The 16,323-nt window shown below is 34.4% G+C and overlaps 1 protein-coding gene across 7 annotated transcripts; it reads left to right on the plus strand.

Moving 5' to 3' along the window:
• The first annotated feature begins 3,678 nt into the window (after nucleotides 1-3,678).
• Nucleotides 3,679-11,394, plus strand: LOC121239341 (4-hydroxy-3-methylbut-2-en-1-yl diphosphate synthase (ferredoxin), chloroplastic). Of its 7 annotated transcripts, none has more exons than XM_041136572.1 (21): nucleotides 3,679-3,887; nucleotides 4,025-4,083; nucleotides 4,472-4,684; nucleotides 5,087-5,244; nucleotides 5,711-5,817; nucleotides 5,899-5,999; nucleotides 6,083-6,159; nucleotides 6,491-6,610; nucleotides 6,711-6,941; nucleotides 7,385-7,501; nucleotides 7,613-7,687; nucleotides 7,785-7,862; nucleotides 7,990-8,049; nucleotides 8,147-8,209; nucleotides 8,389-8,533; nucleotides 8,672-8,810; nucleotides 9,330-9,407; nucleotides 9,485-9,644; nucleotides 9,741-9,839; nucleotides 9,969-10,073; nucleotides 11,054-11,394. In XM_041136572.1, exons 3-21 carry the CDS (start codon nucleotides 4,477-4,479, stop codon nucleotides 11,153-11,155), a joined length of 2,223 nt encoding a protein of 740 aa, XP_040992506.1. In that variant the 5' UTR covers nucleotides 3,679-3,887; nucleotides 4,025-4,083; nucleotides 4,472-4,476; the 3' UTR covers nucleotides 11,156-11,394. The 7 variants fall into 7 exon arrangements, with proteins under 7 accessions (XP_040992506.1, XP_040992507.1, XP_040992509.1 ...); XM_041136573.1 differs by having other exon boundaries at nucleotides 4,025-4,062; nucleotides 4,455-4,684; XM_041136570.1 differs by having other exon boundaries at nucleotides 3,680-3,887; nucleotides 4,455-4,684.
• Nucleotides 11,395-16,323: the final 4,929 nt, after the last annotated feature.

Genomic DNA, 16,323 nt, shown 5'->3' on the forward strand with positions numbered 1-16,323 from the left:
AGTTGCAGACCTCTTAAGATTGCCAACAACTCTATTTCAATAGGGTCATTGACAGCCATCTCCTTCTTGCTAGCTGCAAATAGCACCTCTCCCTTATCATCTCTAAGGATAGCACCAATCCCCGAACTTTGTTGATTCTGTAATATAGCACCATCCACATTAAGCTTGAGAAATCCAAGTGGAGGGGGTAGCCATGTTCCTTTACGCTTCTTGTCTATCTACACACTTACTTTGTCATCAGACCATAATGAAAGAGCATTTGAAACTGCAATAGCAGGCTGAACATCTTTATTTTCATACAATTTCTGATTTCGACTATACCAGAACCCCCAAGCCATTAGGAAGAATTTCCACTACTTGATTACTGCTATTAGCATGGACATGTCTAACAAGATCACCAAAATCTAAAAAATTTGCTGCAAGATGCACCCATAACTCTTGGCTCTTCCAACATTGTCTCAGCCTGTGACATTTACATAAAGCATGTAACACATCCTCTTCTCCATTTGCACAGAACTCTTGGCTCTCCCAACATTGCAAGAAGCTGTTGCTAATTGAGTGGGAATATATTTTGTCAGTATTATAATTACGATCGTTGGAAACTTGGGTATTTTTTGCGACGAATATATTTGTCAGTATTATAATTACGATCGTTGGAAACTAACTTCACGTGCCCGAGCATAGACTAATTGCAATGATAATTTTGCAAGGAAAATATTTCGTTGCAATTGTAACTATTTGCAAAGATATAAATTTGATCGGTGCAAAAAGAGTATTGTTAGTGAGGAAAATATTTTTTGTTGTAAATAGTCCTTGCAAAAACTCATTTATGGTGTAGTGTAGATGGTATTCATTCGATAGAAAACAATGGGTATTTTAGTCATTTCACTCAATGTTGATAAATGAAATAACTAAAATATCTTGTATTTTACACTTGAGAATATCCATATCTATTGTGAAAGAATTTTGGGGGGTGAGATGAGAATTTTGTATTTTGTTTGAGAGTTTAAAATATTGTGTTTTAATATTATTATTGTTTTGAGATTTGAAAAATGTGAATTGAGATTTGAAAAAGTTGAATTGTTTTTTATATTTTGTATGAGGATTTGAAAAATGTGTAATGATGATATGAGAATTTTATGTCTCATCCCACCCCAAACCTGCCATACAAATAGATTCTACTAAAGTAAACTCATAAACTCATATTACTTAAATATGATATATTATATTTATTTTACAATAAAAATAACTTTATAATTCAACATACAACATCAATCTATATTTATTTATGAGTTTATTTTTATAAAATCTTTTATTAACAGAACTTTTATATTATGAAAAATGACGAAAGTCATGTGACTCTCGTGAATATAGTAAAGTACATACAAGGGAAAAGCATGAGTCAACCCTTTTGAAAGTACATGCAGCGTCCAAGCGTTGAAAAACAGTACTAGTAGTTCGATTAATATCTCAAACTGCATGACTTGAGAGAGTAAGAAATCAGTAAAACCACGTGAAAAGCCAAGACAATTAGGAGAAGTTGACGAGGTTATTGAAGAGAAGTAGCTATCAAAAAGCTGGTAAGCAGCGGTGAGTGATCATATTTTTATGACCAAAACACTTATATATATATATATATATATTTGTGCGATTTATTATATTTATAAAATTAAAACATTAATATGACAAGTTTGCATGTTAGTGTTTGGCGTGACAATAAACGTGCTGGATAGATTTCTTCCTATTTTCATATATCGTACAACAAATTTCTTATTAATATGACTTATCCTATATACAAAGATATATTTTCGCTATGCATTTAATGCTTGCATGTCCTTTTATGGTTGGTTATTACATGATAATGATGCCACATTAACTTTTTTTTTCTTTTCCTCGAGGCCTGTTAGGGGTTGAGCGCTATATTTTTATATATATATATATATATTTTAATTTTAAATAAGTTAAAAATATATATTTGAGAAAAAACGTTATTTTGATTTTTTTTTAATATATGTTTTTTTGGATAATGTAAAATGTAGTTTCGATTTTAAAAAAGATTATTAATAGATAAAAATACACATACAACTTTCAAATAATTATAGTTTTGCCATTTGATATTATCACAACTATAACTATCAAATGATATTTTATATCATTTCTACCTCAAAAAATATTTTTTTTATATTGTTTCAAACAATATAACATGTTTAAAAAGTATTTAGACATATGTTACCAAATAATGAATTAATAGTAGAGGTTATTACTTAATCTCTACAACTATAAACCTTATACTAAAAGTTATATTATCCATCGCAATCCCAATCCCAAGTATGCACTAATAAAATCTTGATAAGAGAGAGTATTTTTCTCTATGAGCAATATATATATATATATATGTATATCATAAACAAAGAATGGAATCATAGCTGAGAAAACAAAACAAACAGAGCATTTGAAGCTAGTTGTGCTTAAGATTCATGTGATAATTGCGGAAGCATCAAAAGTGATTGTGAATCTCGTTGCCGTCTGCCAAACAACAACCGATGCTCGTGAATATCGTGTCCTGTAGACAACCAAAACAACAAAACAAATTATAAAATATTAACCAATTAATTAAAGCCCCCGAAAGGCCGTTTGTCTTCGGATGGGCCTTCACACAGCTGTGGAATATTTTTACAACGGTCTCTCTTATATTCCTAAGTTCTAATCCTTGTCATTTTCTTTCTCTCTCTACAAATTGATGTGAATTGTTAGATATAGTTTTAAAATATATAAAGTATACACTTCAAAGAGTTTCAATTACTTTTTGAAATGAGTAATGCTATAAATAGCTATAAGTTGTGTAAATGCTCGCATACTCATTTTGAAAAGGAGTGAGATCTATTATTAAAAAATTAATTTTTTATATAGATCCTATATTTATTCTATTTTTTTAAAAGAAATAAGCAACATTTACACATTTTATAACTGTAAATATCATTTATCTTATACCTTATAATATTGTATTACATTATCCATTAATAATCAAATTGACTCTTATTTTTTAACATAAAAAAATTCAATAATTTGATGAATAATAAATTTCATTTAAAAATCATACAAATATAGACATCTACGCATGGGCATAATCTTTATTTGTTTTCGCAGATGAGATGAGATGATTTGAAATTAAAGTTAAAAGCTCAATAAAATATTATTAAAATATATTTTTTAATATTATTTTTGTTTTGAGATTTGAAAAAATTGAATTGTTTATTTTATTTTATATGAGAATTTGAAAAAATTTATAATGATTAGATAAGATAAGATGAGATGAGTTGTGAAAACAAATTGAGGAGTGGTGTCCTAGAAGAATTTTCAAAAATATTTTTTAGAATTTAACTATGAATATTTTTTTACTTTTTTTTAATATTTAAGGAAGTGATTATTAATATATTTATATTTTTTTATTTTTTAAACATATTTAAAATAAAAAGTAAAAAAATAAATATAATTACGTAGTGGGCAAATGCAGGCAGTACAATAGCACCACTAATAAAGAAAATTTGCCACCTGAAAAAGTTTTAAAAAAATATATATTATAACAATGTAATATAAACGTCAAATCTAAAATTTAATATTCGACTGGAACTCATTTCCAATATATTTATTATTGAATGGCCACGGATATGCTCTGGAACACGTTTTTGTCCTGTAATACGACTTCACCGCTTTCCGCCTTATTTTTCACAAAGCAATACAAATTCACCCAAAATTTTCTGAAATTCCTTGCAAACGGTGGCCTCTGAAACTCCCTCCTCCACCAGTTCCTCCCTCCAGATCCTTCCTTTTTATTTTCAGTCATCCCGAGCTCAATATATATTTATAGATATATATTGAAACTTAAGGTAAACTACTACTACCAAAGCTCAAGCTCACAATTAAGCTGAATTCGATTATGTAAAACGTTTTTGTTCTTCTGAAATCACTTCGGATAAGTATTTGTTTCTGTTTTCTCGGTTTTTGCGTATTTCGATTCTATTAGGGAGGTCTGATCGTAGTCCAGAAGGGGGCGATACTGAGGTCGTTTGAACGAATTTACTGGTGAAACTTTTTGTTGTTGTTACGTGCTTGTGTGGATATTTACAATTTTGTTCTAGTCAAGTAGGAAAATATTACTGTTAGGTCGATGATAAAGTTCAGGAAATGAAAAGGAAAGATGATTTTGAACTTCTAGTCAATTTTGTTCCTTTGATCAGTGTGAGCTGGGAACCTACAAATCGAAGGAAAAAAATAAGTTCTCAGCTTTGTACCAAGCAGTAGAACTGATTTTGAATTCTATAATCTTTTTCGCCCCCCTAATGATTCACCCAATATTGTCAACAAGAAAACCGGGAGTTTGATTTCGAAATTTTCATTTACAACTTTTTAATGAGCCAAGTAAAATTCTGTTGAATTGCGTTTTGAATCTGAAGGAGAAGCTTTGTGACAGTGGAAATGGCGACCGGAGCTGTACCAGCTTCCTTTATGTGTCTGAAGAGCAGGGACCCAAGCTTAGGTTTCACGAGAAGTTTGGATTTTGTGAGAATTTCTGATATGAAAAGGGTTAAGACTGGTAGAAGAAAGGTCTTGGTGATACGCAATTCAAATCCCGGCTCGGATATTGCTGAACTTCAGGCTGCATCGGAGGGGAGCCCTCTTTTGGGTATAATTTCTGAATGCATTTGTTACGTTGTTCACAATCTTAGCTTCCTGTTGCTTTGAATATCTGAGAAAAGAATGCAACCACAAATTAGAAGTAATTAAGAAGCCATTTGATAATATCTAGCTTTCGCAAATGGTTCCAATTGAGGGTAACAGCATCTAGTGTTTTTGGTTTCTATAAAATTGACTTCTTGTCCCACTAAACCAAATGGTTCTACTATAGCCAATTTTGTTTACCTCAGTTGTCTGTGGTTCATAAAATTTTTATTACTTTTTTTGTTTACCTTTTGTTGTGCATATCATAGAAACTAGATTTAAGGTGGTGAATATCTAATTCATTTGTATTTTTCAATCTTTGAGGGTTGCTTTTTTTCTGATGGATAAATAATTATTTTGACTGTAGTTCCTCGTCAAAAGTATTGTGAATCCATTAACAAAACTGTCAGAAGGAAAACACGGACAGTGATGGTTGGAAACGTTGCTCTTGGTAGTGAGCATCCCATACGGATTCAAACAATGACCACAACCGACACTAAAGATGTTGCTGCAACAGTTGAACAGGTTCTTTAACTTTCCTTCTGCTTGAGTATCCTCTACATAATTCTATGATTTTCTATCAAAAATGGCAAAGGGATTAAGACCAATCGCATCTTCATTCTTATCTGCAGATGTGATTGTTGTGACTGGCATGATGTTCTTATACGTGTTGGTAACTGGGCATCAGTAATATTTGCAAACCAATGTTTATTAAAGGCTAGAATCATTAATGACTGTCCCATACTACCATGTGTGGTTAAGCAGACCAGCTAGACTTTGGGTTACCCAGTTCTAAAATTCTTAATTTTTACGGGACATGACATAACTTTTTGTTTGTTTAATTAAAACTTTATTTTGCTATCATAATTTACACGCACTAAATAGAAGTCAAATGGATGGAAGTAATTGTAGGTAGCAAAGCATGTTTTCTTTTTGCTCTTACACATTTATTTGAGAAATTTCTTTAAACTAACTCCTTGTCTGTCAGTAGGTAATGAGAATAGCAGACAAAGGAGCAGATATTGTTCGGATAACAGTCCAAGGGAAGAGAGAAGCAGATGCATGTTTTGAAATAAAGAACTCTCTTGTGCAGAAAAAGTAGGTCTGAATTATCGAAAGTGAAATTGAACATTAATTCATATTAACGATCTAATAGCCATTAACTATATTTTTGTGCAGTTACAATATACCTCTGGTGGCAGATATTCATTTTGCTCCGTCTGTTGCACTGCGTGTCGCAGATTGCTTTGACAAGATTCGTGTCAACCCTGGAAATTTTGGTATGCAGTTTGCCAGTAATTAATTTTTTTGGATCTTTGATGACAATTGTTCAGTGCATATAATGAGGGGTGATTGACTGCAGCTGATAGGCGGGCTCAGTTTGAGAAGCTAGAGTACTCAGAGGAGGACTATCAGAAAGAATTAGAGCATATCGAGCAGGTCAAACCACTAAGTGTTAATATATAGGCACCTGCTAATTTCATTTTTTTAGCATGGATAGCTATGTCAGCACTTTGCCAAATAAGCTTCAACTACAAGTTCACGTGTTATGCACTTAATATCTCAGAGTGTAGTGAACAACCAATAGGGAAAATAAAAAATGTATTGTCTTTGTTTACAAATTCCTTCCCTTGAGTTTCTCTGAAACTCGGTGCTCCTACAGATGGGTAGCTATGCAAGCCTGCTAATACTCTTATCTCTCATTGATTTTAAGCCAATAAGATCACTGAGTTTAAGCCAATACTTTTATCTCTCATTCTAACAACACCAGGTTTTTATTCCATTGGTGGAGAAGTGTAAGAAGTATGGAAGAGCAATGCGGATTGGTACCAACCATGGGAGTCTTTCAGATCGTATAATGAGCTACTATGGGGATTCTCCTAGGGGAATGGTGGGCAGTTATTTTCTTTGGTTCTTCCAAACAACTTTTATGCTTGGTTTCTTCTACCTCCAAGCTCAGGACATCTTACTAAGCAGCATTCCATGAACAGGTTGAATCGGCATTTGAGTTTGCAAGGATATGCCGGAAGTTGGACTTCCATAATTTCGTCTTTTCAATGAAAGCAAGCAACCCAGTTGTCATGGTCCAGGCATATCGTCTACTTGTTGCAGAAATGTATGTCCATGGCTGGGATTATCCGTTACACTTGGGAGTTACTGAAGCTGGAGAAGGTGAGGATGGGCGGATGAAATCTGCAATTGGCATTGGGACCCTTCTTCAGGTATGGTTTTAACTTCATATGTGATGATATGCACGATCATTTCTTAAACTTTATATAGTTACCATGTTGTGACGACTTTCTCTGCTGTCAAGAATGCAATATGCTATCTAGGTTAATTTTTTCTTCAAACCTTCCCAGTGTTGTTGCCTTTTGGAAAGCATATTCATGTGGTTGTGTGATTAAATATAAACTTGAATTTATAATTTTTCTGTTTAATTATTTATTTCTCATATAATAAATATATCATGTTGTATGTTTCAATTTGATTGCATTACGACCAAACAAATAAACAGTTATATAGACTATGTTATTCAAAGTAATATCAATTCCTAGTAATACCTATTCCTTTTCTTACTCTATTTGATCTTGCCGACCAAATGTGCTCTAACCACACAAAATATGATTGCCATATTGAAAACTCAGAAACACCATTCTACATGCAGGATGGTCTAGGTGATACGATCAGGGTGTCTCTGACAGAACCACCGGAGGAGGAGATAGATCCTTGCCGAAGATTGGCCAATCTTGGTATGAGAGCAGCTGAACTTCAGCGAGGAGTGGTGGGATTCTATATTGTCCTATGAACAATGAAATAAATATGCTCAAGTACTTCAATACTGATATTTACATAAGCTTATGAGTCTTCTCGTTAATGGCACCATTTCCCTCAGGCACCATTTGAAGAAAAGAACAGGCATTATTTTGATTTCCAACGCCGATCTGGTCAATTGCCAATGCAAAAAGAGGTCTGTCTTTGAGATTTTTGGATAGTGGTATAGAGTTGTGCATTCTTATGGCTCTATTTGCACTTCTAAAACAGAATAAATACTTAAATAAGTACAGGGTGAGGAGGTAGATTATAGAGGAGTCCTGCACCGCGACGGTTCTGTTCTTATGTCAGTTTCCCTGGATCAATTGAAGGTACCACATGGACTGCGATTGCCTTCTTTCCCTTTATGTCTCAATCTTTTCAGAAAGAGCAGGAAGGGGTTTTGATTAAGAGCTGTCTGAATCCTTTTTCTCTTCATTTATGTTTTTGGAAATACAGATGCCAGAGCTCCTATACAAGTCACTTGCAGCAAAACTTGTTGTTGGCATGCCATTTAAGGTCTATTCTTACCCTGTATATTTGATGAAGAAATTATATTTACCTGTCTTTTGTGGCATTAACATTTCAATTACCATCCACAACGATGTTAATTCAGGATCTGGCAACAGTGGACTCAATCTTATTGAGAGAGCTTCCACCAGTAGATGATGATGATGGGGTAAGAGCCCTATCCTTTGACTTCATTACTTTGGGAAAAGAATTCTGTGTCCTCTCTATCACACACGCACAACTTATTAGTTCTTCCTTCTTATATTCTGAAACCATGTCATGGCATTCTTATTAAGGCATTGAAAGAATGGGAGCAACTTGATATTCTTTGTTTTGCATCATGAACAGCGGCTAGCTCTCAAAAGGCTGATAGATATAAGCATGGGGATTATAACTCCCTTGTCAGAGCAGCTAACAAAGCCATTGCCCAATTCCATGGTTTTGGTAAACCTGAAGGAATTATCAACTGGTGCTTACAAGCTTTTGCCAGAAGGTGCCACTTAGCGTTTTGATCAGTATTGAGTTATTGAGTGAACCCATCATTTTCCTTTTTATATCCCCTCAAGTTGAGTGCATTTTATTATGATGTTAAATTTTATATCTCAACCCATATCTGTTGCTTACTTCTCAGGCACACGTTTGGTCGTGTCTGTACGTGGCGATGAGCCCTATGAAGAGCTAGAAATCCTCAAAGATATAGACGCTACCATGCTTCTTCATGAACTACCTCTTACAGAAGATAAAATCAGCAGAGTGCATGCAGCAAGGAGGTAATTACTTATAAGGTTACTTGTAAAGAACTCAGTCATGTGAAGAAGTATGGAAACAAAAAGGCATTTGGCTAGTCAGGGTCAATCATTCAATTTATTTACTTGAGTACTACAAAGGTCAAATTCACTGATAGGTATAAGAATACTGTTTGAATTTCTTTGGTGAAGAAACAATGATTCCTGTGCTATATAAAGTAAAAAACCCGTTGCCTATTGGCTACCTGAGTTTAATTCTAAAGACTCTAAACCCAATCTTGAAATAGTTTTCAAGTATTTCTTCATAACAATCGTGTTGCCTATTGATCTCACTCCACTGACCAAGGCATTTTTCTTTCTTAAGAAAAAATTTGTAACAGATACCAAAACCGGTTTGTAGTTTATGACCCACTGAAGCTTTTGACCTGGGTGGCAGTCTGACCATATTTGAAATTGTCTCTCTTGGTATCCGGGTTCTTGAGAGGATTCTCCATGACCTTGTACAAATATCTCCTATCCTGATAATTTAACTGTTGACTGCAGGCTATTTGAGTACCTAGCAGACAGTTCTCTGGACTTCCCTGTAATTCACCATATTCAGTTCCCAAAAGGAATTCACAGGTAATTACTCCACACTTATTGTGACAGATACACTGTATCAGTAGTTCTTCATTATATTACTTTTCTTCTACATGCAGGGATGACTTGGTCATTGGTGCCGGTACCAATGCGGGAGCCCTTCTGGTAGATGGGCTAGGAGATGGAGTCCTATTAGAAGCCCCAGATAAGGATTTTGATTTTCTTCGGAACACATCTTTCAATTTACTACAAGGCTGTAGAATGCGGAATACAAAGACGGTAAAAGTTTGTACATTGAAAAGAATAGGATTTGACATCTGAGGATAAATCGCAGTATCATACCATTTTTCTATATATGCCTACATATAATTGCAGGAGTACGTGTCATGCCCATCATGTGGCAGAACTTTATTTGATCTTCAAGAAATAAGTGCACAAATACGAGAGAAGACTTCACACTTGCCTGGTGTTTCAGTAATTACCTAATTCTTTGCACCATCATCTTTCTGATAATTGAAAATAACATCCTATCCTTCGTGATTAACCTATATCAAATAGTTTCTTTGCATTAATTTCTGATCATTTATTTCTTTTCTGCATCAGATTGCAATAATGGGTTGCATTGTAAATGGTCCGGGGGAGATGGCTGATGCAGATTTTGGATACGTTGGTGGTGCTCCCGGAAAGATTGACCTTTATGTTGGGAAGGTATGAATTGTTTCCTGGATTTAACTAATTCTTTTTCAATAAAACTTGCATTCTATAGAAAAATTGAGGTAGGGTACAAGCGTATTTTGAAAGTACAGCTCTATGAGTGTTATTGTATTTTATTACACCTGACCCGTTGGAAAAGTACATCAGTTTAATAATAAGTATGAAAGTTCTTGAATTTCGGAATCGAGTTGCGATGCTAGTTCAAGGTGTCCAACAGCCGTATGTCAGCATAATAATACGAGGGGCATGCAGTATGACTTTTTTATGACCAATGGCCAAAAGTATGAGTTATATGGTTGACACCAGATGATGTTGTAAAAGCATGCTGCCCAGTAGGATCAATAAACCATACTGGATTTGGGAACTAAAAGAGTTATCGTGTGATTAGCTACACCGTTTCATTCTCATAATAGGGTATGGAAATTGGAGCAGTGAGGGCAATCGTTGTGGGGTTCAAACCCATGATCCTCTAAAGACATTACTGTTGCCATGTTTAGTTAATTATTAAGAGCATAAATATCATAAAATTTCCAATAGAAAATTGAGGAAAAAGTCGGAAAAAAAAAGTTGAACCATATTCTTTTTCTCCTTGGACATGAATTTGTCAGACCATATTGATATTAAACATTGCCGACCTTTTAGTCCCTTTAATCTGAAATGTCGTGTGTGTCCTAAAACCACACAGTGGGGCTCTACAAGGGTTTAAAAATCAATGACTTGTGAGTTACTCAGATCCTTTGTCAATTACTCATTCAACTTCGAACTTCCCCTGGGTCATTTATATAAGGTTTTCCTTTTAGTTGAGTTCAATAGTCATTCTCTTGAAGCACTTTATAGACTTTTAAATCTGAAGACATTACTAGGACATTTTTGGAGCGGTCGAAGTAGGGTAATAATACCTTGTTTTCTTTATGATTGTGGTTCCCAATTTCAAAAAATGGGTGAATATAACAAAGTTTTGATTGGTATTTCAGACGGTGGTGAAGCGCGGAATTGCGATGGAGCATGCAACTGATGCCTTGATCCAGCTTATAAAGGATCATGGCCGCTGGGTCGACCCTCCTGCAGAAGAGTAAGAGCACTAGCATATGCCGTTCCGGCTTGCCAATAGGAGTTACGAGACTCTCAAAGAGAGATCAGTCTCAATCATGTTGCATAAGTCCACTCCTCCAAAGTAAGAGACAATACATGATAAACGGCAGCACAGAATGGAGATCTTTCTGCACAAAATATGAACTACATGTAAGCTGCGCATTTGAATTATATTTTCATCAACTTATTATATTAACAGCATTAATATAGTCATCATTAGTAACCAATTTTGTTCTTTTTATTTTTTATTTTCCTGCAAGAAACGTTGAAATTGTGGGCATATGGAAGAAAGAAAATAAAGGAAAAGTAAGAGAAAACAAAAGGAAACTCGAACCGAATTATCTCTGTGGTTATTCGAGGTGGCCAAATCCTCCTTGCGGACTTGAGCAGTGTTCTTGACCAAACTTCTTCAATGGTCAGCTAATCCAAAAATGGACAGCTATAACATGAGGTGATGATAATGGAACCCTTGCCGTTTCTTCTTGTCTTTGTGTCAGCAGCAACCTTTCGTCCTTCACAGAGAAAGCCATTGTAACAAAGATAGATAGATCTCTTTCCTCCCCTCCCCCTTCTCTTCAACCATCTCATAAGCTCACACCTTCACATCCCTTGAGCTTTCTCAATTTCCTTATTTTCCCTATTTTTATCCAAATTTTGGAGGCTAGATTTACTACTCTCCATCCAACTTCATAACCCACGCTTCTCAATAACGAAACCTTCCCTCCAATGCTGGCTTTCCGGGGCACAATATCTCTGACACACGAGGGCCACACACCTTTCTACTTGCAGTGCAATCGACTCATTTTATGGCCCGTTTGCATACATCATCTCACCTATCTCGTTTAATTTTAACTAATAATTTTATTATTATTCATAAATTATTTTAATTCATTTTATTTCATCTCACTATCTAAACGGACACTTATCTTTTGTACTTGTTTGCCGACCTCGTGTTTTCCGATTCTTTCTTGTCTTTTGACAAATTTTCTTCTTTTATTTCCTTTTGTTTTGTTTGAAAGAAAAAAACACTAAATGTCTGCCGCCATCTATTGCTCGGTCGTCGCCACACGCCTCTTCATTGGGCTGGAAACTTATCATCAAACTAGCACTATGGTCTGAAAAGTGGTTCCCACGTGCCACTTATGTGCCTCCCATTCTGGTGGTAACTTTCGATTTTCTCCTCCCTCAAGAGTCAGTAAGCTATTCTCTCAATTGGTGAAAATAAAATTATTATGAGGATTGGGAGAGTCCGTCAAACGCCTTGAAATAAGCAATCACGACACACGTTTATTCATTGTGGTTCTCACTAGGGGTGTAAATTTAAACCGAAAAACCGGTCTAGACCGGATCGGTTAGTCCGGTTTTGAACCAGTCCGCTTCGGAAGGACCAGTTCAAAACCGGTTCCTATATTATGAAAACCGGCCGAATCCGGTCCGGTTTTGGTTTCGTAGTTTTTAGGATCAGACTGGACCGAACCGGATCGATTAAAAAAAATATATATATAAAAATTAATTTTATATATTATACAAAATATTTATATATATAAGTTATATAAATAATATATAATTATATATTAACTTTTTATATATAATTATATATCATATATGAAATAATTTCATATTATAATTTATAAATTATAACATAAAATGTTAATTTTAAATATGAACATTTGTAATTTGTTTGATCATATGTTATTAATATAATTATATATAAGATAATGTTATTATAATTTATAAAATAAAAGTTTAATCTTAAAGAGGAAAATTTAACTGGTCATATGCTTTAAACATAATATATATATTAAATTATTAATAACATTTTATCATAAGAAATAATACTTTATTATATGTTTTTTACATTTAAAAAAAATAAAAAAATGGACCGAACTGGACAGGAAACCGGTAAAACCGGAAGTACCGGTTTAGGAGGGTAATCGAGGCGTAATCAGTTTTGAAAAATGAAAAACCGGTACATACCGGTTCGATCCTAGATTTTGTCTAAAACCAGACCAAATCGGACCGGTTACACCCCTAATTCTCACATGTAATATTGCAAACCCTTTGTGGTCTCCATGGTTTATACAAGGAATATGGGTTCGGGCCAATGTGTTGACTTCATTATCCGTATTACGCTCTTTCCAAGACTTGTAAACTACAGTGCAAACCAAACTTAGCGGGTGAAATATTACAATGATGAAGGATTATGTTGGAGTAGTTTTTGTCGCGGCCGAATTCTTACAATGTGGTCGGATCATCTTCTCTCACACTGGTTTTTTATGATGATGCGCTCGAAACACTCATTCATGGACTGCTTAATGATAAATGACTAAAAATAAAAGAGACGGGCATTAACATGGTTTGGGTCTTGGATATAAAATTCAGTATAAGTAGAGTTTTATACAAAATCCACATCCTCACTAATCTCTCTACAATTACTTCCATGGAGTTCTTTTTTAAGAATCCTCTTAGAGCTTTCTGGTTCCACTCTCTCCATCCGTCGATTCTCCTCTCCAAGAATTAGATCTGGAACCCCCTCTCTCTATTGTCGCCTCTCTTTTCTAGTCTATGTTTCTGTTTTGTCTCATCCTCTCTAGCTTTATGTTCCTTCCTAGCTTTCTATCCGGTCAACTTTTTGTTAGATCCCCTCTTCCTCCCTTTCATCCTAGCATGTGCATAAAGAATTTGTTTCTTCTTTTACTCCGTTAGGAGATGGTTAGAACAAAAAAAAAAAAAAAAAAAACACTTTTTATTGATTCTGCCAAAGTTTTACCAAACCATTTTGGAGGTTTGAAATTATGTTATTTATGACCTATGAATAATGGAATGTTGAAAGTTATATTGATTAAAGAATCAATGTCTAGGACTTTAAGACTATTGATCCGGATTGGAAAAACAGACCGAACCAATAGTTTTATAGTCGGTCTCAGGGTTTTATTCTTTTGGACCAGACCAGGCCGAGATCGACCGAATGTATATATGTTTTTTTAAATTTTTTTTATCTATATAATATATTATTTTATATAGTAGTTGTATAAGTTAATTATGTAATTTTCATTCAATGGATCACCATTGACCATATATATAATAAAATTATTTACTATTCATTAACCATATATAGAATGTTAAAGAGATCATTTAATTTTAATTTTACTAATTCAATTAATTTTTTATATTAATTTTCTATCAAGTAAAGAAAAAAGAAGAAAAAAATGTTCATAGACCGAATTGGACCGAATGAACCGACCGGATCAGTAGCAAACGGTTCGGTTTGGCAAAAATGATGAATCAAAATTTTAGGTTTGTAACCACCTCCAAACCGGACCAATTACAACCCTATCAATATCTATTTTGTAAAATCTTGGACGCAAACACGGTTGATGAAACAATCCAATGAATTTTGTGTTGGTTGAGAATCCCAATAGTTTGTAGGGAGAATATTTATTATATTAATGGGTTGAGATAGTATAAAAATTGTGGATTATATATGTCTGTGTGTGTATATATATATACATATATATATATTTATATTTATATAGCCAAAGAGACAAAGCTAATGAACTTCTATGGGTTGTGATTTTGTGAGTCAACTGTGTGTGCGTGTGTACATGATTTTTTTTTTTAATATCAAAACAAATTTCATTAATAAGAAACAATTACATATGAATATCAGTGCAAATGACTTTAGAAATAAAATGTGGATAGGAATCCCGCCAAACATTAATACTCTCATAAACATTTTTTGCAAGTTTATGAGCTGTAGTGTTGCCTAGTCGCCCACATGTTGAATTTGGCATTTTGAGAACCTCTTCAGCATTGTTGTTGATATTCCTGTTCCCTGGATAACTTGAACCATGAGAAGAGAGTCACTTTCTACAATAAATTATTGCAATCCCATATGGATACACAACTGCAGTCCTCTTAGCAAAGTTATAAGTTCAATGTTTGAGGGTTCCCTGATAATGTGTTCTTTCTTGCTAGCTGCCATGATTACATTTCTTATAACTATTGCGAAGAATAACTCCCACACCTACACACTACTGATCATGGAACATAGCCCATCTACATTCAGTCTCATAGCATCTTGTGGTGGAGGTTTCCATGGATGACACTTTTGAATATTTCTCACTGGTTCCTTCGTAATGAGTGTGAAAGCCTTTTGCACAAATAGAGCATGGTTGTTCACATAGTCAGTATTCAAGAGTTTGTTTTCAAACATTAACTAATTTCTTCTAAACCAAAGACCCCAAGCAATTAGAAAAGAAACATTTCTAGATGCTCCCTATTGTCCTTCTCACAAATCTGTCTAACAGTGTCTACAAAAACAAGTTCATCATCTATACTACTCACAACGGGTAAGTTTCTGGACCAATTTTCCTTCAGGTTTGGACAGTGAATTAATGCATGTGTCGTGTCTTCTACTGCTTTGGAACAGAACTAGCAAATGTCTTCATTCATTACCTTCTTCTTAAGGTTAGACTTTGTAGGTAGCTCATTCATACAAGCTCTCTAGACAAACTCCTTTACTTTGTGTGGAATATTCATATTCTAGATTGCCTTCCATATTCGAAGTTGTTTACTCCCATTTGAGCACTCCCCTTACACTCATGTCTTGTCCATATCTCAAAATAATTGATAAGCAGTTCTAACACTAAATTTACCATCATTCTCATATGCCCCAACCTGTTTATCTTCATGTTTTCTAGGACTAAGAATTATCTTCAAAACTTCATTAGCCACTGCTGGTGTGAGGAGATTTCTAACTTTTGAAACATCCCACCATTTGGTTTGGTTATCAATCAGTTCTTCCACCTTAGCCTCCTTATTTTCAATCTCATTCTCATTTATAGACTCAACTGCATAAAACCAGGGATCCATATATCATTCCAGATTTTAATTACTCGTTCATTCCCCACCCACCATTTACACCCTTGAGCTAGCTACTCTTTAACTTCCCATATACATTTTCAGACATAGGATGGGTTGATTCCCAGTGTGGAATCAAGAAACTTCCCTAGAGGAAAGTATCTTGCTTTGAATATTTTGTAAAGTAAAGAGTCTTCATTTTGCATTAATCTCCATCCCTGCTTAGCCAGTAAAGCTTTATTGAAGGTTCTGAGATCCATGAAATCCATCCCACCAGCTTGTTTGGATT

This window comes from Juglans microcarpa x Juglans regia, chromosome 7D (genome assembly GCF_004785595.1).
Source record: "Juglans microcarpa x Juglans regia isolate MS1-56 chromosome 7D, Jm3101_v1.0, whole genome shotgun sequence".
Taxonomy (NCBI): domain Eukaryota; kingdom Viridiplantae; phylum Streptophyta; class Magnoliopsida; order Fagales; family Juglandaceae; genus Juglans; species Juglans microcarpa x Juglans regia.

Excerpts from the sequence above, each read along its gene's own strand:
- LOC121239341 (XM_041136572.1), top strand. The coding sequence starts at position 4,477 with ATGGCGACCGGAGCTGTACCAGCTTCCTTTATGTGTCTGAAGAGCAGG. Across the intron at positions 5,818-5,898 it reads AACTCTCTTGTGCAGAAAAA|TTACAATATACCTCTGGTGG; the intron begins GTAGGTCTGAAT and ends ATTTTTGTGCAG. Across the intron at positions 9,840-9,968 it reads CACACTTGCCTGGTGTTTCA|ATTGCAATAATGGGTTGCAT; the intron begins GTAATTACCTAA and ends TTTCTGCATCAG.